The 25,981-nt window shown below is 40.3% G+C and overlaps 1 protein-coding gene across 2 annotated transcripts in view; it reads left to right on the forward strand.

Moving 5' to 3' along the window:
• Nucleotides 1–23,467, forward strand: part of LOC111217109 (replication protein A 70 kDa DNA-binding subunit-like) — a 36,612-nt gene extending 13,145 nt beyond the window's left edge. For both annotated transcript variants that reach the window (XM_022738827.1, XM_022738828.1), the window contains exons 10-17: nucleotides 742–934; nucleotides 5,389–5,525; nucleotides 6,166–6,314; nucleotides 8,259–8,388; nucleotides 14,959–15,135; nucleotides 15,304–15,411; nucleotides 15,683–15,769; nucleotides 22,719–23,467. In XM_022738827.1, the coding sequence (XP_022594548.1) occupies nucleotides 742–934; nucleotides 5,389–5,525; nucleotides 6,166–6,314; nucleotides 8,259–8,388; nucleotides 14,959–15,135; nucleotides 15,304–15,411; nucleotides 15,683–15,769; nucleotides 22,719–22,820 (1,083 nt within the window). In that variant the 3' untranslated portion in view covers nucleotides 22,821–23,467. The remainder of the gene's footprint in view (nucleotides 1–741; nucleotides 935–5,388; nucleotides 5,526–6,165; nucleotides 6,315–8,258; nucleotides 8,389–14,958; nucleotides 15,136–15,303; nucleotides 15,412–15,682; nucleotides 15,770–22,718) is intronic.
• The last annotated feature ends 2,514 nt before the right edge of the window (nucleotides 23,468–25,981 follow it).

Raw genomic sequence — 25,981 nt, forward strand, 5'->3', positions numbered from 1 at the left:
GGCTCAGGTATCAGCCACTGGCAGTGACTCCCAACACAGCCCCAGATCCAATTTGTGCCCTCTGCCCTCCAAAGATAAATAAAGGAATGAATCCGTCTTTCCTTCGTGATCTGAGTATTGACAGAACAGTGAGTGGGTGTGACTGGCTCTGAGCGGCCAGAATGCTTATCACATTAGTTTCATGCTCCTATCTCTGTGTGAAGAGAGAGAGAGAGAGAGAGAGAGACGAGGAGATGAGGAGAGAGACGACCAAGAGAGATGGAGACGATGAGCAGAGACCGAGGAGAAGACGAGAGAGACGAGACGAAGAGAGAGAAGAGAGGAGAGACGAGAGAGAGAGAGAGAGAGAGAGAGAGAGAGACTCAGAGGCGGAGAGAGGGAGGGAGAGGGTATTGGATGCAGAGCTGGGAGAGTAAATGAAGAAGTGTGCCCTGCAGATTGAGTTTAAATTGTACTGTTTAGCAGACACACTCTCAGCTGCTTCTTATTTTCTGGTGAATTAGAGAAGTGATGGGACTGATATGACACCACATCTTAGTCGGACCTTGAGGTTTTTTCCATTCTTATTAAGAGGTTTTGGTGGAACAGAAGCTTTATCATTATAATAATTTCCTTGGCAGCGTCAATGAAGTGGTCGCTCAGTTCGATCAGTCATAGTTGCTTCAAATTCACAGGAAATAACCAGTTTGATTAGGTCTAATTTTATAATACCAGCACACCTCACTCACCTGTCCTCTGTAGGTGTACTACATCTCCAAGGCTACACTGAAGGTGGCCAACAAACAGTACACCACGCTGAAGAACGACTACGAGATGACCCTCCATGCTCATTCATCCATTGTACCATGTGATGACAGTCAGGACGTCCCCACGGTGCACTGTGACTTTGTGCCCATCGCAGAGCTGGAGAACAGAGACAAGGACTCCATCATTGGTAAGAGAGGAAGTTCATCAGTGAGACTTTATTTGCACATTTCCACCATTTAATCAATAAGAGAACAAAAGAAGAGTGAGAGGGAGTAGGCAGAGCTTTTGTGCCAAGGACAGTTGGGATAAAAGTGGCAGAGGTGGCAGCTCAGCTTATTCAGCCTCACAAAGCCAGACTACATCTCAAAAGCTCAATTTATGCAATCAAGGCCCGAAAACATCGATAATCAACTGATCCACATTGGTTTGTGTCAAACCAATCAGCACTCTGTGGTGAGTGTTCAGATAATGATGGGACTCACTGCCTCTCCAAACCTTGTGATGAACTACTGAAACAAGGTGTTATAGACAGAAAATGAAGTGTGATTCATGAACTGTGTGGCTTTTCTTTCTTTTATTGTGCAACAAATTCCTTCAGATACTGACTTTGTGGGTAATTAAGGAAATATTTTACCACATTCCTGACTGGCTGCGATATAGAGTACATGTGTTTTGCAAACCAGAAGCAACAATAGCCAAGTAAGTTGTGCATTAGTCCAATCAGGTGAAGGAAAGGTTGTTATTTCTTGATATTTGTGTGACAAAGAGAACTGTCAGTTATACTTGGCATTACAAGTTGCTTGGACTGACGTCAGTGTAAAGAAAAGCTTTAAGCCTCACGCAAGAAAATTTTCATATTTTTATCCGAGACATTTCAGGAGTTTTCCAAATCAGATTCACCAAACTCTCCTGACTGTACAAACTTGTCATTAATTGCTCGTTTCAGCCTGATGAATGTCGTCTGTTAATGAGATGTTCTTTCATGAGATTTAACCATCAGCCCCTTAAATTGCAATTTAAAGCTACCTGTTCTGCACATGGGTAAGTTTCATTTAAAAAAAAAAAAAAAAAGTTACTTACACACCGCAGAGCTTGAAGTTCTGCTGTCAGAAGCAAAATCAGAGTCAGTGTAGTGGTAGAGGACCTGAAACAATAAATAGTGCAGCTGTCAATGACGTCTCCAGAGCAACGCTGTACTGTGACAGAAATAAATAGTGACTGCTCTGACATGAAGTTAGTTGCTTAAAGACGTCTTTCTAAAGCAAAGCGATCCATGCCTGATGTGAGTGGCGGTCAGGATGGCGATGTGACAGTCACGTAGCTATTAGATGAGAGAATATTACAGCCTACGGTAAGTGTTGTTACACCATTGGGTGCAACAGAGGACTATAATCGACAGCAACCTGCATAGAGACCCTGAGGCAACCGTCGGGGCGAGAGAATTTTCCAACAACTACTGAACTGTTTGTAATTTTGTATGCCAGTATAGGCCAATAAAATTAGATCAATTAATAGATGAAAACTAGCTCTGTATGACCGGTACGACAGGTAGGGACCATTTGTGAATTTCGTTTGTTCATGGTATGAGAAATGGCCACACATTCTCTTAAATCACTTGTATGTGCCACTTCAGAAGGATTCTGTTTGTACTCCTGGTTCTTGCGAGAGGTTTGTTGAGTAACCACAAAGTGAGCTGGCGCAGTAAGTCTAGGACATGTTAGCTGTTGCCAGTATTTAAACGTGTGTTATCAACCAGACCATCTCTCTAACTGCTCAGTCAACCTAGGTGATTATAAGTCCTTGATATAAATTGTAAAAAAAAGAAAACCCTGAGCTAATAGAAGGGCACGTGCCAGCCAGTTGTGAGCCAGATGTCATGGAAGAATACATTATGACAGGGTCAGAGAGAAGGTTAATTCAGTTATACAGTAAAGAGGAGAGATAAAAAAAGAGGATAAGGCTCATTCCACTGTTTTTATGAAGGTTAGTTGCGGTGCCTGCCCTCTGCACCTGACAGGAATGTCTTATCTCTGTGACAGGTAAATTGGGATGGTCCACGTGTAGATTGGGGTTGAAATTAGTGATTCAACAGTGCGCCGTTAGCAGTCTGCTCAGTGCTATTAGTGAGGTGATGCAGAGGTATGACGGTGATGTTTCTCTGGTTGTGGCAGTGAAGATTTATTTTTTAGAAACTGCTCTTGTTTTGCATGTTGAAGGGTGAGGACTTAACATTGTATGTTACAGTGTTTGTCTATTTTTTAGGTGATTTTTGTCCAAGTGTTTCAGGTTTGGTCAACTATGAACAGGGATGGGTGTCAATTAATGGTTGTCATTATTTGTATCAATTCGATACCTGAGTTTTTTGGTAGCGACACAAGACAACTTACTTTTGAGAAATACAAACTTGTTTTTCTACAAAACCCATTGTTTGGTGTAACAACACAGGCTCAGGTTGTCAAATGTTAAATGACATCTTAACTTCAACAAGATTAAGTTTAAAATTGGCACAAACTTTGATTTTATTCAGGAACCATCTGATGACAGAACAAACAAAACCGATTACAAATGTGATATCTGATTTGGTACTTGATATTTTTTTATACTTGGCGTTCAAACACATTTCAGTCTGTCAAAGGGTAAAAGCTTTTCAAAGCAAGATGAGCCTGTTTTATAGAAGAGTAATTCGGGAGTAATTAGCATTGTCAGTTGAATTTGCAAAATCTTGTTAGGATGAAAATCATTGTTTCACTGACTTCTGTGGGTTGAGATTTTCGGGTTTGTTGCATTTCTCCCCACACCCATCGGCACAGGTATGTGTGGTCTCTTGTCCAGATGTGATTTTGCATTGCACAGTAATTTAGTGCTCGACTGCATAGGATCAGCAAAACATACAGCGGCTGCTGGAAGACAGCACAAGCAGGGCTATTAATTCTTTTAAGTGTTGGACATGCCATATTAGAGAACAACTTAATGGTTGTAAAGTAAACAACATACTGCAGCCTCCTGAGTGGAAGATTAATGTGGGTTTACATTTAGAGCATTAATATAACATGATTACATTAGTGTAAGCTATGAGCAATACACGTGAGCGTAGCAGCGCACTGCAGAGTGAAGGGATGCGCTGAGCGCTCTACCTGGAGGAGCGTGTTTGCGTTGGTCGCAAAGGGGCAGCGTTACATGTCCTGTGCGTCATCTGTTGTCTCTCCATTCACTCTCTTTCCACTCCCTCTCTCTCCGCTTCTTTGTTAAATAGGGGATTATAACATGGTAATGAGAACTGTCAGCCTGTTCCTGTGGTGATAATGGAGTTCAGAGGTGGATGACATCGTCTCAATCATAATGGAATTAAGGAGAGCTGAGAGAGCGCAGACAGAGAGCAAGGGAGGAACCGGGGGTGGGGGTTTAGAAAAAGGTTAGCAGAGGTAGCAGACAGGCGGATGAAGTTCACAGAATGACTGGTTTGAAAAGTCTTTATAATAATTCTGTCCAATCATTTTATTTAATGCATAAGCACTAGTTCTGACAGCATGAGATGACTGACAGAAAATTAGCCACCGCAGTTGTGATAATTGTTAAGCCATTTAAAGGTGCCCTATGGAGGTTTTAAGGCAGGGAAGAAGATTTCTTGAAAACCTTCAAATATACAATGCACAATTTAAAGTATTCAAAGAATCGGCTTTGCAGATTATTTATGGATGAATTTAACACATTTGTCAGGTCCCAAGGATACTGACAGCGCCTTTTGAATGTAAACATTACTTTGTTTGTTCGTAGGAAAACTCCGCAGGGCACCTTTATTTATTAATCAAGTAAAAATGACAAACCTCTGCTGATCGTAGCTTCGTAAATATGGCTGCTTCTCCCTCGTTTCACATGAATGAAAGTGGGTTGTGAAAAAAATGCACTTTTAAATTATCAATGCTCATCACATGATTGCATTTGTCATTGTTTTATTTTTACACTTTATAGTCTAAACATTCGATTCATTCAGTTAAAATTGTACTCGCAGTGTATCTAACCCTGTGTCACAGTATTGAGATGCATGAATCTCTTTTACACTGCGTCTTGATTGAACGTGCGTGTGTTTGTTTTTGTTTTCAGTAACCCTGTAAAAATTGTGTATTGTACAATAAGGGCTTTATAAATTAATTAGTTTAATTAATTAGACTTGTTCTGATTTAGTTTTTGATATGAGTCATGGTAGGCCAGGGTCGTCACCCTCTCTCAGCTGTGACTGCTCCTTAGTGCAGTAATCCTGAATGAAGTGTTTAGGCCTTGAGCATGACAGGAAACATGAATGAGGAATGAGTGTTTTTGTTGTGATTTGGAAAGTGGGCCTGGCTTTTAGCCAGCCTTTTATGACATTTATGTCAGTCTGCTGTGACTTGGATATATCAGAGGGGAGTGTCAACTCTCTGCTGGGTTGGATCTTTGCTGCTTATGAAGTGATAACACTTCACAGTATGCAGAGAACATCTAGGGGGCATTTTTACACTTGCTACCACATTGAGACTTTTCAAAAGACTCTGTTAACATAACACACTATTGCTTCGTGTTTCTAATGTGTGTCTAAGCATATTTGCCTACCTGTATTCATGAGCTGTCTATAGATGGAGATTAATTGATTCTCTCTGCCCGTAGATGTCATTGGAGTGTGTAAGAGTGTGGAGGATGTATCCCGTATCACCACTAAGACCAGCAGAGAAGTCTCCAAGAGGGCCCTCAACCTAATAGACACAACTGGCAAAGTGGTGACAGTCACACTGTGGGGAGAGGAGGTAATAACTATAATCCTTCTCCCTCTCTCCCGCTCCCCCTGTCTCTCTCTCTCTCTCTCTCTCTCTCTCTCTCTCTCTCTCTCCTTGCTCTCCGTCTTTATCCAGGGATGGATTTACGGTTTAACATAAAAACATGTTGAGCAGACTGTAATTAATGGTGTGTTTATGAAGGTGTCCATGCGTGTGTGTGTGTGTGTGTGTGTGCATGTATCCGTGTCAGTGCACATAACACAACGGTGTGTGAGCTCTTGCGTACAGAGCAGTTTGATTGAGTTCTCGGGGCTGTAAAATTTGGATCGGTCAAATCATTCCGGTGACCTTCAGGAGTGTTTTGGACCAGAGTCCCTGATTTGAGACGGAAGGCTAAATAACTCTCGAATGTGCATGAAATGGCACTATTCTTCTCTAAGCTCATTCAATCTGCAAGAGCTAATCCTCCTCTTTGCCAAAATCCAAAAATGACTTTCAAATTAACTTGTAGGTTGTCCAATTATTAAAGCAAACTATACCACATATTACTTTCTGGTCGTTCCAAGCTGCAGACACACACTGAACATTTAAGGGACAATTATTGATGTCTGTTGTTTTCTATCTTTCTGTCCTCAATTATTGTCTTTCACAAACTTTTTTCTGTCTCCAGGCAGAGAAGTTTGACGGCTCAGGGCAGCCTGTGGTCGCCATCAAAGGAGCTCGCTTGTCTGATTTTGGGGGCAGATCTCTCTCTGCTTTGTTCAGCTCAACAGTCATGGTCAACCCAGACATACCGGAGGCCTTTAGATTGAGGGCCTGGTGAGTCACACTGATGTGCAGTGCTCACACACACATTCAAAACACATATAGAATTGTCCATACAATGTTGTCATGCTGGCATGTGCAGTGTACAGTGAAACTTGACACAAGGACCACATAAGACACAGTATATATGTATAATCTTATATATGTAAAATGACCTATAATAAATACTAAACACAGGGCATGCTCACACATACACTCAGACACAGATGAATAAACTTGAATGCCTGGATAATCACGTGTCAAGAGACGGGTGGCATGTGCCTCCTCAGTCCCAGTGGGACTCCAGACAGGATGTAGACAGGATTGGATGGAGGGAATAACAGAAAAGCAGAACATGGATATTTCTGGATTCTCACTCTGAACTGCTACTGTACGTGTGCAGAGAGATGGGCACACGGCGAGCCGCATCAAACTGGATTCCAGTTCCTGTGGAGGGATTTTGAGTTATGACTCATTCACTCATTAAGGCTGTTCCCCAGTCTGGCCACGCTGAAATAAACGTTTTTTTTTTTCCTCTTTTATTCTGTGTATGTACATGATGCTGCGGTGTGCATATGATTGCCTGTGTGTTACACCGAAAGCTATTCTTAGGCATAAAATTGCGTCAAACAGCATGCTCACAGCCTCACAGCGTGAAGACAGTAAATAAAGGGGCATGTTTGTTGGTACCTGTGGGCATTGTTCTATTCACTTTTTCAGTCGTTAATGTCTGGTTTATAAATTTGGCTAATTGCTCTAAGAACAATAACGTTGGCCATTTTTTTGTGTGTGTGCCTTTTATTAGTTACAGCAGTTACACGTGAGTGTGAGTGTTTGTGTGTGTGAGTGAGAGAGAGAGAGGAGGGGAATGCTCCATTTCTCCAGCTTTAATCTTGCTCTTATTAGTCTCTGGTCAATACACCATCTCATCCTGACATTCAAAGGGCTAAATAACTAAAAGGCAGGGACCCTCCTTCCTTTCATTCCTTCTTCCATTCTTCTCTAATCCCTGGCTTTTCCCTGATCTCTGCTGCTGTTTGGTCTTCTCCCCAGTTTACATGCTGACAGCGGTGAACGAATGACAATGAATGTTATTCAAGGAGCAGACAGAGTGTTTTTCTACTCCTTTTTAACATTTAGGTCTGTGCTTTAAAAAGACAAAGAGTGTCTGTCTGACTCGAGTTCCTGTGGCGATGTGGTGCTTTGTGGGATTGTTTTGACTAGGCTGGCTTGCATAATTGAAGAAAACTGATGAATTTGGATGATGCCTTGATTAGATTGTTCTGCTCGGCTAGAATACAGAGCAGGAGTCACACTGATGCATTAAGATTTTAAAGGGAATATTAAAAAGGTAGATAAATGAATAGATGGAGTGGGTAGACAAGGACAGTTTGTTCCTCTTTTTTTTAATCAGTGAAGAAACTGTGTATATGGCCAGAAACATATGTAAATATAAAAGGCTGATTGATGTGTGAAGGCATTGGTCCATGATAGACAGCCGAATGTCCGATAAAAGAGATGACAGGATACAGATGCAGTTCAATCAGGGATTATGGGCGAAATTCAGTCAGAGCTGAAGATGGTTTCTTTAGATTGTAGCAAATATAATGTAGTGTACGTTCATACATGTAAACAAACACACCTGGTTTCACAATCTCTTTTTCATTAAAAAGAAATAGCTTCAATCCTGGACATGTTCACATAGGTGTAGTATTAATGGTATACTGTAATATAATCAGCTCAGTATTCATGGATCATTAAACGTGCTCTTGGGTCTCACATGCTGTTTATGTTTCTCATTTTAACCAACAAGCCCTCCTTCTTTTTTCTTTCTTGTCTCCCAACACTTCAAATAACCTATGTCACATTTCACTTAAAAGAGTGTGTGTTTATTTTTCATGTACAAGCGTGTCTGAGCATACCTTTATTTGTACGTGTGCTCTGTGTCTTAATGTCCAGGTATGACCGGACAGGCTATGCGCTCCATAGCCAGTCCCTGACAGAGACGAGGTCCGTGGGCAGCGGAGCAAAGATGAACTGGAAAACACTGAGCGACGTGAAGAATGAACACATGGGACAAGGAGAGAAGGTGCAGTGCTCACATGCTCACATGCATACATACAGCAGGGAATTCATCTAAAAGAAAAGGCTCATTTTTACATTTATATGTGAAGCTTTAAAAGTTGGTTCACCCAAAAATAACCATAAATATCAGAGACAGAAATCTCAAAAAATGAGGGCAGATGAAACCATTACTGTCATGGATTGACACAATTAGAGGTAAGTGAGGAAATCTGGGTTTTTCTTGTAATATGGATGAACTGACCCTTTAAAGAAAAATGTACCATAAAATAGATTTTGGTGGTGTCTTTTTAATTATCCTCCCAGTTAATTAGTTAGCCATTCTACAAATTGTCAGAAAAAAATGTCTATAATAATTTCCCCAAGCCCAAAGTGTCACCTTCAGATGTCTTGTTTTGCCCCACTAGCTGTCTAAACCCCAAAGATTTTCATGTTACTGTGATATTAAACAGAGAAAAGCAGCAAATCCGCACAACTGGGAACCTGGAACAGGGGGATGTTTGGAATTTGAAAGTTGTTGCAGTTTAATTTCATGTTAATTGACTAATAGATTTAGCTTTGCAATGAAAGCTAAATCTGTCCATAAGTCAGACTTCATTTTTATTCATGGAACTCATACTTTATTAAAACACTATGAGCAGACTATTACTTAGTGGAAGACCCAAGTACATGGTAGAAATTCATAGTTCATGTTTTCATTTCTCTGAATGTGTTGCATATATGATATCTCTGTTTCTCTGGGTTTGGCTGTAGATTCATTTAGGCCCCTGAGTGATTCAGTTCAGTCCACAATAAAGGACCAGAATGGAAGAACCGTTATGAGAACCACAAGTAACTGTGGCACTAATCATTTTACTTGTTTTTATTGGGCTGTGTAACTTCAGGTTTGATTTCTGAGCTTTATATTTATTCATCCTCTTGCATTTGAGTCACAGGAGAAAGGGGATATTCAGTAGATGAAATAAATGGAAGCCACCAGGTGTGTAACAGCAAAAAAACTAATCTTGTTATTTGTGTTGCAGTTTTGGTTAGATCTCTGAGCTGGTTCTTTATGAAAACTTTGGCTGGGAGCAGATTGATGTGCGAGTCAGTAAAGTCCTCTCACTCAGGCAGCTGGCTACTGTTTGAAGAGGAATGAACCCCTACAGATGACGTAACATCAGCATAGCTACAGTACAACCGAGTTAGAGAGCAGAAAATCTTCCCAGTGTTGTTCGACGAGCGTGGTAAACACCAGGTTTGGTGTCGGTCCCCTCCGAATCAAAGGGTTAGAGCTTCAATGTTTTTGCACCAAAGTTTCACAGTCACACCAGGACAAATCCATCATGTTGGCAGTCTTTGACGTTAGGAGTCTCTTATGCCCTATCGCTGTGGCTCATGTTTTATCTACCTACACATACAGTGAAAACCGCAGCTGGATTCAGCTCAATCACTTGTGGGGCTTGTCAGAATGCATTTAGGAAAATTTCGGAAATCACAAAGTGGAAAATTGAGATCAGGTATGCTCCTGCTACTAAACATTACAGGGATTTAAAAGGTTAAATGTTGGGGTTAGGTTTTTTTTTTTTAATTATCTAGACTGAAGGCCTCTTATTTAAACTATGAAAGATCATTTCCTGCGAACAGACATGGATTTAGTGATTTATACAACGGACTGCTTCACAGTCATTTGAATCTAAGCATTTAGACAAACACAAACCCACAGTCAGTCTTCCATTCATTGTAAATAGAGCAGCTGTAGGCCGCAGCTTGCTTTGACTTCATGGATTAGAGTCATGGTTCTCTTGTTTTAGCTGTGGGAGGGAAATAGTGATGTTCTCATATTAGCAGTATTGAATGAACTGCTGTGTGCCATTTGGAGGAGCATGTGAGAAATTCTCAAATTGAACCGTGTGCCATTTCAAGAAGTGGCATTGCACACAATTATCATGCTTTCAGCTAAAAGTAGAGTGCGTGTAAGTGGTATGTGCCTCTCATAAACTTTCTATCTAATTAGGTTTATCTTCGACTAGTCTCTCTCATTCCTCACGTTTAATTAGAAGCCACTTACGAGCAGCTCCAACATCAGTGTCGTTTCTAATAAAAATTTCTAATTATGTATTGGAGGTGGAGGAAGCCTATAGGGCATAACATTACCAGAAGGGAAGTAGCGCGAACTGAGAACATGGGAGGGTGAGAAAGGGTAGAAAAGCCAGGCAGAGCCACTTAAACTTCTTGTCACTTACAAAGCCGTGTTGAAGGAAGGAAGGAAACAAGGCCACAGGAGGAAAAAGGATTTTTTTTTTTTTTTTTTAAACGGAGGGGAGAGTGTGGTGACAAAGAGAGACAAGTGACAAAGGATACAGATGGCAGATGTGGGGAAAGGAGTTGAAAGGTGAGAATCTGTAAATAATTCAAGCTCATATTTTTTCTCTTCTTTTTTCTGTTATTTTCCCTTTCTCTTATTCTCTTTGTCTTCTCCTCCTCTCTCTCTCTGCCTCGTGTGCCCCCAAACGTTTCTGTAATTGAACACCTTTAAGGAGGTTGCCTATAATAATGAAATCCAAATCATTAGCTCATAGTTTGAAGGAGTCTAATTTGACATTCTACCTGTTTGTCTCCATGTATGTGTGAGACTCGATGTGTGTGTGTGTGTGGTCGTGTGGACGCAAGTGTACAAGCCATTTCTAATTAATGTAGCTGTGTGTCTGTCTGTACGTGTTGGGGTTTTGGGACAAGCATTAAAGTTGGCATGTGCAGACACGTCAATTATGTGAAGTAGATTTTCACTTGGTTGCCCTTCCACATACAAATTTTAATTGCATTTAGGTGCCAGAAGGTGACACAGGGATTTGCTGTGATAAGAATGAAGAATTTCTGAATGTTTTTGTGTGTGTGTGTGCGTGTGTGTGTGGTGTGTGTGTGTGTGTGTGTGTGTGTGTGTGTGTGTGTGTGTGTGTGTGTGTGTGTGTGTGTGTGTTTAAATGTTTAGGTAAGTGTGCGCACATATTTTTGTGTGCAGTGTGTCTGTGAGCGTTTGTGTGTGTCTGTTTTTGTGTGCAGTGTTAGTCATGCTGCTCTTCTAGGTTCTCCACAGTGTGCTTAAGGTTAAGACTTTGCCCCAAGGCTTCTGTGTACACACACACTGGAATACAGAGGGAGAGTAAAAAAAAAAGAAAACAGGAGAAGGGGAGACATGATGGCAAATGCGGGGGGGATTTATTTAGAGTGGGCTTGTTGCGATGGAAGTGCTATGGTCCACATCCTGCTGACCTCCCTGCTCACATTCTCAGTAGCATCTGCCAACATCATGAGCCCTCATCACACCCCCAAAGAAAGCATCCTGTTCTTTTCTTCCTGCCATGTCCACCCTCCTACCACCTTCCCCACCCATCGCCTTCCCACCTCTCCAGCCTTCCAGCGCTCTAATCTGCCCAAGTCTGCGAAATGTGATGAGGCAGGCGCGCGGGCGGAAACACGGGAGCGGAGTTTTGAGGAGGAGAGGGCTGTTTGCTTACGGGAGAAATCCTCCTAATTAATAAACCTTCTTAGTAAGTGTTTTGGAGGGGTTCTTGCTGTGTGGCGTGGGTACTGGGTAGATGGATGGGTGGACAGATTATGAGGCATGTGAGTCAGTGTTAGCTAGCGGGAGGAAAGTGTCAGAGAGAGCTCTAAGTCTGACTGACAGTATCTGTAGAGGTCGTGAGGACATAGGACAGCGTCAACCATCTCATGAGGGATGCAGAGAACACAATGGCCTTTTCACATTCAGTGCTCTTACCAAACACTTTACAGAAAGTGTGGGTTGTATAACGAAGGAACAGCAATGCTCCTTCAGTGTGTGTGTGTGTGTGTGTGTGTGTGTGTGTGTGAATTTGGCCAGTATCCTAAAGAGAGTCTTTGATAGACTCATTTAGGCCAACATTAGTAATGAGTCTGGCCCAGCTCTAGCTTGTAGTTGTTGTTTAGAATGCATTTTAAAGCATTTCATTTTAATTTCTGGCTGTAATTCCAACATCTTGTTTAAGGCCTGCTCTCCTGGTAGACGAAATACCCTCTGGTGAAGCTGGGAAAAAGGATTTTTCTGTGGTTTCCTACATGCGCGTGTATATCGTATTTATCGGTTTGTTGCTTGCGTACGCTTCTACCCGTGTGTGTCTGTTCGCAAGCAGGCGTGTACATGTATGTGCCTCTTCCCGATGAGACACAGTTCATCTGCCGTGCGCATTCTTTATATTTACATTTATGGAAATCAAATGCTGTGCTTCTCCACAGGATGAGAGAATAGCCTTTTTCCCCCCAGAGTATGCATTCCTTTCCTTTTTAGCTGTTGATTTTACCAGTGTGAGTTCTGCCGCCTAAGGTGCTAATATCTGTTTAAATTACCGCAACACATCGCTGCATTTTAATTTGATTCTGTTTGACTGTGTACACTTTAATTTAAATTCATAACTGAGAGAAGTTTAGCTCATTGTATCTGTATTGCAAATGTGTAAGTTTGGCTCTTTGCATATAACCTTGTATGTTAGCCATGTGTATGCAAGTGTGCTGGTGTGTATGTGTACATTAGCACAATTTATGTATTCGAGAGGGAGAGAGAGATTCGTCTCATCTTGCATCTATTATGCATAGAATTCTCAAACTCCCTCTGCTCTCTTTTTAAACTGTTCCAAGATTGTTTGGAAGTCAAATAGAGATGTGTAAACAGCGTGCATCTACCAGCTGGACTGACTCGTTGGCAACGGTTTTACTTATCATGCCAAGTTTGATCCAAGTTTATTTTTATTTTATTTAATGTTTCTCTTTTTCACCCTAAGCAGCTTATTAATTTTCCTGAAACTGTTGAAGGGTGTCCTGCCTCCACTAGAAGGAGCACTTTGGCTCTTCTCCTTCTCGTACATGTTTTTTTTCTCACTTCAGTTTGATGGAACTTATTTTCATGACGTGCTGTTTGCTGATAAGTTATGATTTAAAAATACCAAAAATCATAATATAAGGTAATGCCAAAATGATACCCATAGCATCTTCACCCAACATTCATCCAAAGGTTTGATGAATATTTCTTTCTAATGTTGCTGTGTTTAACTTAAGACTTGTTTAATGGGAATGATATCGCAGCATTGTCGTGAACCATCCCTATACACTTCCTGTACCGATGGCAGCATTATCTTGTTGTTGTTATCTTGAAGCGTCATGGTAGTAGTCATTAATTGCTGAGCGTGGCCTGTACACTTGTTACCATGCATGCCATAGAATCGCTTCATGTGGCTGACCGTTGTGGCTGGAACTGGGACTCGTCAGACTCAGACCATGTTTTCTAAGCTGTCGACACTCCTTCGTGATGTTTTTAGCCTACTTGAAATAGGTTTCAGTTTATGGTGGGCAGGAGAGCAGTTGTACTCTGACAGGAAAGAGTTTGAGTCATTGTGTCCTCTGAGATTGGTCGTCGTACACTACAACTGTGTTGTGATTTTGACTCTTGTACTGCGCACTGATTACTCATTTTGTTCTTATGGCCTGAGCCACCTGGTGTCTTGTTCATCTACCAAGATGCATCCTCCTACATAACAAACACTTTGAAGAGGTGTCTTTTTCCCATTTATTCATTGTACACCTTTTAAGATTGCTGCTTTTGAAAAGTGTGGCGACAGTCTTTGCAATGCTCGGACTTCCTCTCCTGGCACACAAAAACGTGCCTTTTTATAGTCTGTAAAATCACACCTGTTTATCTCTTAATAATGCAGTAACATACAGAGAGGGTCCACTTCTTCAGCAGGGGAAGAATCTCTTTTTTTAACATTCAAACTCCAAATGAGACAAAGACGGGACCTCGACCAGGAACCACTGAATCTTTATTTATTTTGAAGATGCAGAAGTTTTAAAACTGTGGATATACTCAGTGACAGATTGCCTTAATGTCAACAGTAAAGGAGCTCTGTCTTCATTAATATTATAATTTACTAATAAGGATTTTTAAGCGAAGAAGTCCATAATTATCTGTTGCGAGTGCATATGTGCAATAGTCAGCTTATACAGCCTTGTATGAGAAGCTGTTTTATGTCTACACAGTGATTGTAAGCTTGAATTCTTGTGCAATTTATTTTTGTCACATTGAAAATGTAACTGAAAACATCTTGGTAAAACAGTTTCACTCAAGACTCCAAAAGAAAAGAATGAGACATCCTGAAATTTTAATGAAACAAGGCAATCAAGCAGTCGCAAGGACAGCTCCAGTTATCTTCATGTTTTTAACATCTGCCAGCAACTACAGCACCAACACATTCAAATGAGAGAGCTACCAGTTAAACAGGGAAACTGGATGATCACCAAGTATCAAATAAAATATACAAAATGCAATACAAACATTTTCTGCAATTAAATGATTTGGAAGACTTTACCAGTATGTAACTTGATTTGCAGGTTAGATTTCTCCACAGCACAATATTATGTAAAGGGGCAGCACCTGCAAATTAACTGCAGCCTCTTAGACGTTCAAATTGCAGCAGTTTGATGTGATTTGGTGGTTTTTATTGATCGTGCCGCTCTACCCTCCATAATTAGATTTCTTCCTGTCCTATTTTTTGTTCTCTCTATTCAGGCAGACTATTTCAGCTGCGTGGCGACGGTGCTGTACATTCGTAAGGAGAATTGTCTGTACCAGGCCTGTCCATCTGCAGACTGCAACAAGAAGGTCATAGACCAACAGAACGGACTGTACCGCTGCGAAAAGTGTAACCGAGAGTTCCCCAACTTTAAATATAGACTCCTACTTTCTGTAAGTGCAAAGTGCACACAGTGCACATCATTAATGTCTGTTTGACACACATACAGTGATGCTGACTTTGAGAAATCTTGTATCTTCTGTGATCTCACATGCACACACTCAAACATACACACATAAATAATCTCTCGCCTCTTCATCATCTGTCTGTCTGACTCTCAGGCCAACTTAGCAGACTTCGGGGATAACCAGTGGGTGACATGCTTCCAGGAGACAGCTGAGGTCCTGTTGGGTCACAGTGCAGAAACACTGGGGGAGCTAAGAGACACAGTGAGACATGCATACACACACACACACACACACACACACACACACACACACACCATCACTCCTACACATAGCTCTGCTAAAGCTAGTTTGTTCACATAGGACAACAAAATTGCTTTTACAGTTTTTCCATGAGATCTAACTTTAACAGATTACTTCCTGAAAACCACCAGCCCTGACTTTTTATTTGTGTGTGTGTGTGTGTGTGTGTGTGTGTGTGTGTGTGTGTGCGCGCGCGCGCTTGCGTGCTTGCGTGCACGTGTTTCTTCCCAAGGACGAGACTGCATTTGATGAAGTCTTCCAGAGAACTAACTTCACAGAGCACATCTTTAAAAACAGAGTCAAGCTGGAGACGTACAATGTAAGTAGCTATAAACCACGGTGCAGTAGGATTTGATACAGTACAGTGGTGTTCATTATTGTCCTACAAACTGCAAGAAGCTGCAAGAATCTTTCCTGTGATCTGTGCCTGTCCACCCTGATTGACCAGTTTATATCTGTCACACAAAGCTACAACTACACCAACGAGTACTGTTGTAAAAACTGTAAATGGTCTTATTTAGGGTCAATTTCATAATCAAACGAAACAGTAGGAACCAGCTGAAGTATATAGCTCTAAGCTCTGTGTGTGTATGTGTATGTGTGTGTGTGTTAAAGCAATTTATTTCATATGACAGTGACTATTTTTCAGTTATGGAAATAGTAACTGGAAATTGCAGCATTTAATATTTATCAACCACACAGGATTCTGTTTATGCCAGATCCAAGTAGCACTTTCTCAGTCAGGTTTTCTGGTGACAAAGTGTGATGTGTTTACAGATCAAATGTTTTGATTGGTATCAAGTATTTACTGATGAGCAGTATCCTTTAGGATGAACTAGTTGCAGGCAGAGGTGAAACTTCACAATGAATACTACTCTGAAAAAGTGAGAATTCACTGTTTCATGTTAAGTATCCCCTGGTGTTAAAGTGTGTTACGTTGCGGTGTGGTGTTAATTAGCTGCATCAATGAATTTGTATCAACCGGACTCATCGTCGGTGATTATTTTCCGCTGAACTTCGACCCCAAGCATGTAAAGCCACAAAACAAGATGCATAAAATGCAATATATTCACAACACCCTGTCAGTCACACAACATGAATCCAAAATCATTTCAATTAGTAGCACAGTGACGAGGGAGCTGTTATGTAGCCAGTGCACTTTGGATAACAGAAAACAAATACAGCTGTGGATTCATTTCTCTTAATTAGGCACTAATTAGCATTTAGCTATTGTCAGTCTAAGCCTAATTAACTTAATTATTCAGAGACTAATTTGCTACAGAGGGCACATACCAAGAGGCTGAGGGGAATGATTGAGATGTAGGATGAGCTCTGAATGGTCTGTGTCCTGGCCGCGGGAAAACCTGCAAGGAATGTTACAGAGTTCATGAGACATTTCGTCATTGTGCGGAGGATAATGTTGAACCTTTTCAATGAGGAGTTCATATTTTTCTGTAGCTGCAGTCTAATCTTACATATGGTGTATATGTATATGTATATGTATATGTATATGTATTGCAATGAAGAGTAATATTCACATCTCAAGTAAAATGAGTTTGACTGTTTACAGCCAACGTCAGTCCAGTGTCAGTCTTTCCAGCTAATGGGGAAAAAGCCTGAAGCCCCACTGACAGATGCTGGAGGCTGCATTTTTAAAAACAGCCCACAACACAGAGGTGTTGGGCAGAACAAACAACATACTGATGATTTCTCTTTCATTATAGGCTTAGCAGTAGTGGAGCTCAATATGCAGTTTGTCCACAGGGGCTGCATTACAGGAAGAGTCATGGTGCCATTGAAAACAAATACTTGGGAGCACAAATGTTCTCGCTAAATCATCCTCTGAGGACCATGAGTATCCACAGCAAATTTCATGGCAATCTGAACATAAAGTGTGAGAGAGACAGACTGACAGTCATCACAGTCCGGAGGCCCCCCCTGGAAAAAAGTGGAAATGAAAAAAGTAAACATGTCAACAGTGTTACAGCGGCTGTTTCAAGTGATCTACTGTGCAGAACAACAGACTGACTGATCACTTTGTTCCCTGCCTCTGCTTGTACCAAATCAGTTTAATGTGAAGGAATTGCATAACAAGACACACTAAGCTCTTGTGCAGGGTTTTTCCTGGCTCAAAATGAGGCGGAGGTGGTACCATCCTGACTATGTGCACACACGTGTATGTGAACAAAGCCTTCACCTGGTTCAAGCCAACACTTTTTAGGAGTTTAAGTGAATGCTGAGCAACCAGACATTTTTTCTAGCTGATATTTGGCTGAATAAGAAAATCTTGTTTATTGTATTTTGTTTGCTTTTGTCAATCTTCCTAAATTCTGGCTATTTTACAGCAAGGAAAGAAAAACACTGTTCACAACAAAGGATTATTTTTTCAACAGTTTTTTTTTGTGTTGTTGTCTAATAATATCTGAAATACACAAACTAATCATTCCATGTCTCAGGAGGTAATTTAATCAGGGAAAGTGAATAAAAAGTGATGTTGAAATCATGTAAACGTCGGCTTTGCATTAAACACTCCTAATGAAGTGTATTGAAGTGCATTTAGCGATGTATGTTACGCCCGCCCACATTCAGCTAATACGTTAAAAATACAGTTGTATGCAAACGTTTGGGCACCCCTGGGTAAACATATTCTATACATATTCTGTTGATTTTTGAAGTGCAAAGAGGTAAATGCAACAAAAAGGCATTAAAATTAGCATATTAATGTTACTTTTCATTTCAGGAGAGAATTAAACCGCGTGGCACGTGCAACAATTTGGGCACCTTGTCCTTATAAAACCCTCAGTTTCATTAACTTATTAGGCCTTAATTGACTTGTGAGGCAGGTCAAGAATCAGCTGATGACATTTCCATAACTGATAAAGACTCTTCAAACCTTGTGGTGACACTCAACAACCATTGGCTCCTGTAAGCAGCTGACTGAGGATCTGAGAAAGAAGTTAATTGATGTCTACAAACCAGGAGAGGCTCTAAAAAGTTATCGAAGCACTTTTAGCTTGAAATTTCCACTGACTGAAATGTCAGAGGTGCCCAAACTTTTGTGTACAATTATATTATTGTTGAGTCATTAATTTAACTGTGATGAATATAAATCATGAAACATTCAGCTGGAAAAACTCACCCGTTAATCACACATCAGAGGTTATACTGTACCTTAGTAAGGGAGGGCAGAAGTGCTAAACAGGTGTTGTTGATATTTTCTGAGGATGTCAAAACCACACAAAACACAATTAACACATAAGTAACAAAATCATGAGTGACAGTTTTCTGTGCTTTCTAATTAATTTAAAATTGTAGGAAATGGCAAGAATTGAAACCCCAACAGGAACAATATAAAACTTTTTATTACAGTATTCCACAAAGCAGAGATAATAAGCTCTGAGCAGATACACTACTACTCAAGGCTGTATTCATTTTCAGTGGTTGTTAGTCAAAGTTTACTGTTTTTATTTCAAAGTTTATGATTCAAAAAGATGAGCACAGAACAGAGAGAGTCTGTGATTCACTTGAGATTAACTGTGCGTCTTTCTACCGCAGCCGCAGTTCTTTCCCACAGACGTGTGAGTGTGACACAAGGCAAAAACATCTGACATCTAACACCAGTGTTTTCATAAAAATAGAACAATGTAATGAAATGTCAGAGCTTAACAAGACTAATGAAGTTACAAGATTTCTACATCTCTCATAACAGGGACACAGAGACACAACCGAGCTTAGGATCATTTCAAAGTTTCTGTTTGAACTTCTTTTGCATATAAACTCAGGTTTGTATTATTTTAGAGAAGAGCAGAGATGATAAATCACCATTTTTTTCTGCCATCAACTGTAAATATTAAACCACATAAGTCTGTAGCTGAATGTTGGTGATTCCAGCGGTGCAGCAGTCTTTGGTTCATCTCTTGGTTTTCAGGCTTGATTTAGCATTTTTAAAAACATTGACTTCTGTGTTTTGAAGTGTTGGACTACAGTTTATGGCAGATTTGTTAAAAGAGAATAATCAACATTTTCATATAAATGTCTGTTAGGGTTATATTGTAATTCAAACAAAACATTATTAATGACCAGAAGGAAAATGCATGTTACACAATACAGGAACCAGTTTAAAGAGGTCAGAAAACTGATAAAGAACCATTTAAAACAAATAAATACAGCAAAATAAGATCAACATTCATTACAGTACTCAGGACGTATACATGATTAATCCATTGTCCAAGTGTGTAAATGTCCAGTTCTGTTTTAATGAGGGGAAGTAAGGATTCTTTTTTTTTTTTTTTTTTAAATGCCATGAATAGTATAATAGTATAATAAAATTTATCAGTTCTCATACAAAGTACAGTAAACAGCAAAAGATGGAAAATTACACATGTTGATTTATGAAGTGACAACAAGTAAATACAACTCCAGTTTTCTGCAGGGTTTGTCTTTTATTTTCAGCTGTATACGTAGGATATACTGTTTATGTCTCTGTAATTGGAAGGCAAAAGTGATTATATTTGTTCCAAACAGCTTCGCTCGAAGGCGTCATAGAGAGGGGCGAGATGTGATAATTGTTTAAATACGTGGATGATGGTGCACATTTTCAGACTGTCTCTGCTGGAAGATATTCATGGTTTTGCACTCAGTTTTTACACATGAAAACTGGCATAAATGGTTGTGTAAAGCATGAAAATAGCAAACTTCTCTCACCTCCGCACACTCGGCCAACCTCTGCGTGCAGTGGACTTGATTGTCATGTTGTTGATTTCAGAAAGTTACAGAAAGAAAAGAGGCAGAAAAACGTCACATTTCGTTACAGTGGTGGCCCGCAGAGCCGGGAGAGTGTGCAGTGAATCAGATGCTTGTGCAGTCGAGGCCATTTCACTGCGCTACAGGTAGAGTCGCTGGAGCTCAGATCATAGTGAAGATCAGATTTGGCCTGCAGGATTGGATTTACTGAGCACAGATATTCACACAAACATATAATTTGCATTTGTTTAAAAGCCAATGCAAGATATTTGATGCATATACAATTTGGGAAAGTGCATCTAATTTCCAACCATTACCTAGATGCAGAATATTGAATCCGTGTCTTTGTGAGCCTCTGTATTGGCCTCAGGCTGTATGGTTGTTTGTGATACACTACTGTATTAGTAATATATATCCAGGTATAAACAGACCTGTTGTTTGCCTCAGCAGTCTCAAATGTGTATATAACTGTTTTTGTGCGTTTGTGAGTCTTAAGTGCATCTGTCTGCCTGAGGTGAATGAATTGATTTAGTCTCAATGAATACATTAGCAGAGGGGACGGGTTTTTCCTGCCTCATGTGAACAGATAGGCCATTGAGAGCCACACAGACACTTAATACACTCACTTTATATCATCAACAAAGCAGACTCTTATCAGGCTTGGTCAACGCCACATTGAGGTCATTTCACTGTCTCTCAGCATGAGAAAAGGGTCTGAGAAAGATCACCAAAGTCAGTAGGATTCATCCTTTGGGGACTGTTCCCGTCAGTTATATGTAACATTTCATGGCAATCCATCTAGTAGCTGTTGGAGTTGTTTCAGTCAGGACCGAAGCAGTGGACAGACAGACAGATATTGCCATCCATAAAGCCGTGCCACTAGTGTGACTAGAAGTTCAAATTGTGTTTGTGAATTTGATATAATTCTCATTCATATGTAACCTGTCGCTGTGAAGTATTATTTACAGCTTTGTTATCCAAATTAATCTGCAGGGATCCTTTGTGTTATGTAATTTTATTTTTGCAGTGCAATACAGTATCTCATTAATTCTCTGTGGGGTTGTGGCGTCAGTAAGAGGTGTGTGTGTGTGTGTGTGTGTGTGTGTGTGTGTGTGTGTGTGTGTGTGTGTGTGTGTGTGTGTGTGTGTGTGTGTGTATTCTGTCAGTGTGCCAACATGTACAAGTTGTGTAGTTGTGGTGTTTAATTCTTCCGGGAAGAACTCCACCTCGCCCTACCATCTGAAACTGAGTTAGAGAATAGGGGTGAATGTTGGGCCACTGAGTAATTGTTTTCTCCTGATGTGATGTGGTGTGGAATATTAGTCTGAGCACATTAAATTAACAAACCTTCTCTCAAGCAGTAGTCTGTCCTTTGGAAAACCATTAGTTTTAACCAAGTTGTCACCTTTTGTCAAGTGGAACCTTTGTCTTGACAGCCACCCAGATTGTTTAATTTGCCTGCTATCCTCAGGTAGATGCAAATTGAAAATACAAGTAGAGGTGTTGAATCACATATAAGATAATGGGAAAGTGTTAAATATTTGGTGCTCGTTTTGCTGGCTGATTTGCTAATTGATTAATGAATTGTCTGGGTATTAATGCCACTTAACGTGAGTGTGATTATAATGGAAATTAGTTTTTGGCTTTATGTCTTAAAGGATCTATTTGTAAGTTTTGCTATTGCTACATACTCAGCGTTAGCGTTAACAGCTGTTTACTTAACAGTCTTGCCAAGAGCTTCAGCCATTGTTGCATTTACAAGACAAGAGGTTATAATACGTTCTCTTAAGTAGCAACTTCTAAAGGGCAGACTGGAGGCTACAGTGACGCGGTATTGGAAAGTAAGCAAGGCGGGCCGGGGCTAGCAGGTTAGCTATCCAATCAGGTTGGGTAGTCCTCTTGTATGTTGACTTACTGCAGCTTTGATCATGTGATGTGTCATAATACCTACACACTTTGACTCAAAGATGAACTGATTAGATTTTGGTGGTCAAAGGTCAAAGTCATTGTAATCTTGAATACATCCCATTCTTGTGAACGTGATATCTAAGGAACGCCAAATGGTCACTTGGGCTCAATGACTTCACATTGAAATCTACGAGATTACACAGATGTGGGCTTTGGGAGATGCATATATGTTGTTGTGTTATAGTGCATTTAGAGTGTTATTGCCAATCCTGTTACATCTGTGTGAGCTGGCTTTCCTATCCCTGTTATAAATGAAAAACAAGACAAGGAATTGCCTGTGTGTGGAGTCAGAGCTATAAGTTTCTTTAGGTTGAAAGACTTTGGGACCACGAATCTATAGAAAGTCATGTCAGCTGGCATGATAGATAGATTGGGACGTGGAGTTTGGTCACAATTTAAACCTATTTACTTATCAAACCATCTGTTGGTTTAAATTATTTTACTACGTATATATAATTATTATTTGCACTTTTGAATGATGCTGATCATAGATGTTGGAAATTCTTAATCAGATGTTGCTGCACTTAAAATCAAGACTGTTTGTCTTCTCTCCTCAGGATGAAAGTCGAGTGAAGGTAACGGTAATGGAAGTTCAACCAATCGACCACAGGGAATACAGCAGGAGACTCCTCAGTAACATCCGAAAATTGGCCAGCTGAACTTGGTCCCAGTCATCCAAATGGCTGCCTGGTAATTAAACATGTCTTTGACTGGTCTCTGACCAGTCTGACTTTTTCCACCAGCAAGATAACAGCGTATCTGACAGAGGCGGCAGAGGGGCAGCCAGTGATTCATCTGATTTAAATGGCAGCCAGACAAAGGACTGATATTTAGTTGTTCACTTCCTTCATTTCGGTTCAACAGAACAGTTGTGAAACACTGAAAAATGGTTGGAAATGACTTTTACCTTTAATTTAATGGCATTTTAAGAAAGAAGTTTGTCTGTTATAGATTAATGTATTTTATACCTGCTTACATTTATGTCTTTTGTGTGTTGTATCAATTCATGTCCCTTCTTGCCCTTATTTCTTCTTTTACAAATGACTCATGTTTTTGATTTCAATGTGTTGGTGATGTTCTGTTAGCTGAGTAAGACTTAGATGAGTCAGAACTATTTACTTTTCATTGTTTCATTTTAAAAATGAAGGCGTGGCAAAGGGGGTGTGGGAGATGCATGTTTTTGCATGTTTTTTTAAGTGTATTCACATTGTTTTACTGCTTGTTAAAAGGATTCTTTGTTTTAGTTTTTTTTTTAATTTGGTTTGCTGTGTGACCTCCAAAAATATCCAGTAAGAAAAAAGTTATTAAAAAAGATGTTAATATGAAAACAGTGTTTGTCTTTGTCACTGTTGCTTTAAAGGGTGTCTACAGGTCTTGAAAAATCTCAAGAAGCATTGAATTTAGTTTTCCTCAAAAAAACAGTAACAGGAATGATAGTTTTAAAATTTGTTTGCATCAAATTTCCATCTATCAGGAGAAATTACACTTCTGTAAACAGCTGGGAAAGTTACTTGGAAACTGTTAAAATCTGTTACTCATTACACATTATTCATTGAAAACGTAATCACATTACTTTACTAATTACTCAGCAGGAAAAGTGATGTTACATTCCTTATTACTTTACCACCATTTCTCAACTGTCATCTCCCATTCAACTCCAACTCCTCCACAGCCTCATGTCGCTGCTTTTGATTTAACACATGTAGAAATAGAAACACATTTTACCGCTCTTAAATAGCTGTTTTATATTGAACCAGCAAGGACAGCGCTTCAGTTGCGTGCCTCTCTACTAAGGTGTGGCTCAAGGGCATGACACTGATTTATGTTGGCAGCAAGCCGCCTGCTCCCCTCACTCTGAGCACCATCAGTACCATCTCCTGCCTGCTGTCTGCCATGCTGTGAGCAGAGGTTTGGGAGATTAAACACACACACTGATCTTTTCATCCCAGTGTCACCTTTCCCTCAGGTTTTTCCATTATCTCTGACTTCCTTTTTTTTTTTTTTTTCTTTTTCTTTTGTATAGAGCGTGATGAGGCCGTAGTCTCAGTATCGGTTTCTTTTTGATGACAACACAATCTGACGCATCCAATGTATCAAAAGTAGTGGACAAACATTTATTAATACAGACACCAATTTAAAGCCAAAGTGAAAAGTATAAAAGGAATTAAATCAATGATTAAAGGTTGCTTTGCTTTCACTGACTAACACAAATGGTCCCACACTGTTCAAACAACTGATACTTTCAGTGACACCTGATTTTGAGGTTTGCTTTACGCCCTAACCTTGCTGGGTCAAAAATCAAATCAGGACATTAATTATTTGGTGGTATAAGCAGATGAAGTGAGTGTAACTCTGTGTTCTGTTCAGTAAATCTACAGCAGCAGTAGAGTCCATGAGATCAGAAAGTCATTTCTAACTTAAAGCCTTGCTGGTGATTGAGACTTAAGATGGAGACACATCACTCTGCAGCCCGAGCCAGCCCCAAGGCATTGTGGGACAGAGGAGGACATAGTGAAGAGAGATTAAGAGAAATACATTTTTTTTTTCTGTATTATCCTTCAAGAACTTTATCTGAATGTGATGTGCTAAGCAGTAGTGAACTGAATTGCTGGTAAGGTTGTCATATCTTCTGTCTGTGAGTGTGGGACCTTCTGTCAGGTGAATATGCAGTTCGTCTCTATCTCCAGAATGTGTCTGAGGCAACAAGGACAGCAAATGGAAATGAGCTGCGGTTATCACAGAGGTCGTAGTCCCGATCACAGTCTATCTGTCCGCAGTCTTATCTTAAAACACACTGTAGTTCAGTCAAGCGCTCCTGTGTGTGTGTGTGTGTGTGTGTGTGTGTGTGTGAGAGAGAGAGAGAGAGAAACTTGCCAAGAGACCAACATTCCCAAGACCTGGTATATGCAGCACCTATATATAGTGTCACACCAAGACCTGGAACTGTCACTTTGCAAACATTTAGACTGGGCACACAGGCTCTGACGCATGTGATGTGATGTGTACATGCCGCATTCAAATGACATTAGTTTTTACAATGTAAAGAATTCCTGTCCCTGGACACTACAGGGGTGTTTGCAATCAATTCTCTGGCTGATTGACACGCCCACACCTTCTTAAAAAGAGATCTAATCAGACAGAGAATTGAAAACACCTGTGCAGGTGAACTACAGAGAAACAAAGCCATGACGTCACGTAAGCATCTGGCTCACTCACCTCTGTAAGTCAGTGCAATAACTCATTTTTGTTGTTGTGATTTTAGCGGGGCTATGTTTCTCTGCCGCTGAATGAATGCAGTTTCTTATATTGCGTTTACAAGAGGTTATAAACAAACTGCAAACTGAGCAGCGTGACGTCTTCAGGGCAAACCTGGGCACTAAAGTGACGACAGAGGCCGGCAGGGCTGCGGCTAGCCGGTCAACATGCTAACTTCAGTAGAAGAAAAGAAAGGGACAGAAATAGAGGCAAGAGTTAACAACTTTCCACTTCTGGAGACTCCTCTTGGTGAGTAAAAAGGCGAAGGTTGATGCTGAACTTGCAACATTTCTTCCAGACTGGTAAGTAAAACAGCTGTTAATGCTAATGTTAGCTCTGTAACTCATTTAAAGTGAAATAATGATTACTTTGAGAGCACAGAGAACGATACAGCTATCATGCAGCAGCAGGGATACCCATCATAATCATGTGATTTTTTTTCATCTTTCTAGCTATAATGTCTGAAGTCTAGAAAACCTCTAAAACATTTAATCCTCTCTGTCATCCTATTATTACCCCTCGGCCTTTCTGTTGAGCTGTGACGTTTAGCCTGCAAACAGCTAGG

This window comes from Seriola dumerili, unplaced genomic scaffold (genome assembly GCF_002260705.1).
Source record: "Seriola dumerili isolate Sdu_G_001 unplaced genomic scaffold, Sdu_1.0 BDQW01000040.1, whole genome shotgun sequence".
NCBI lineage: Eukaryota > Metazoa > Chordata > Actinopteri > Carangiformes > Carangidae > Seriola > Seriola dumerili.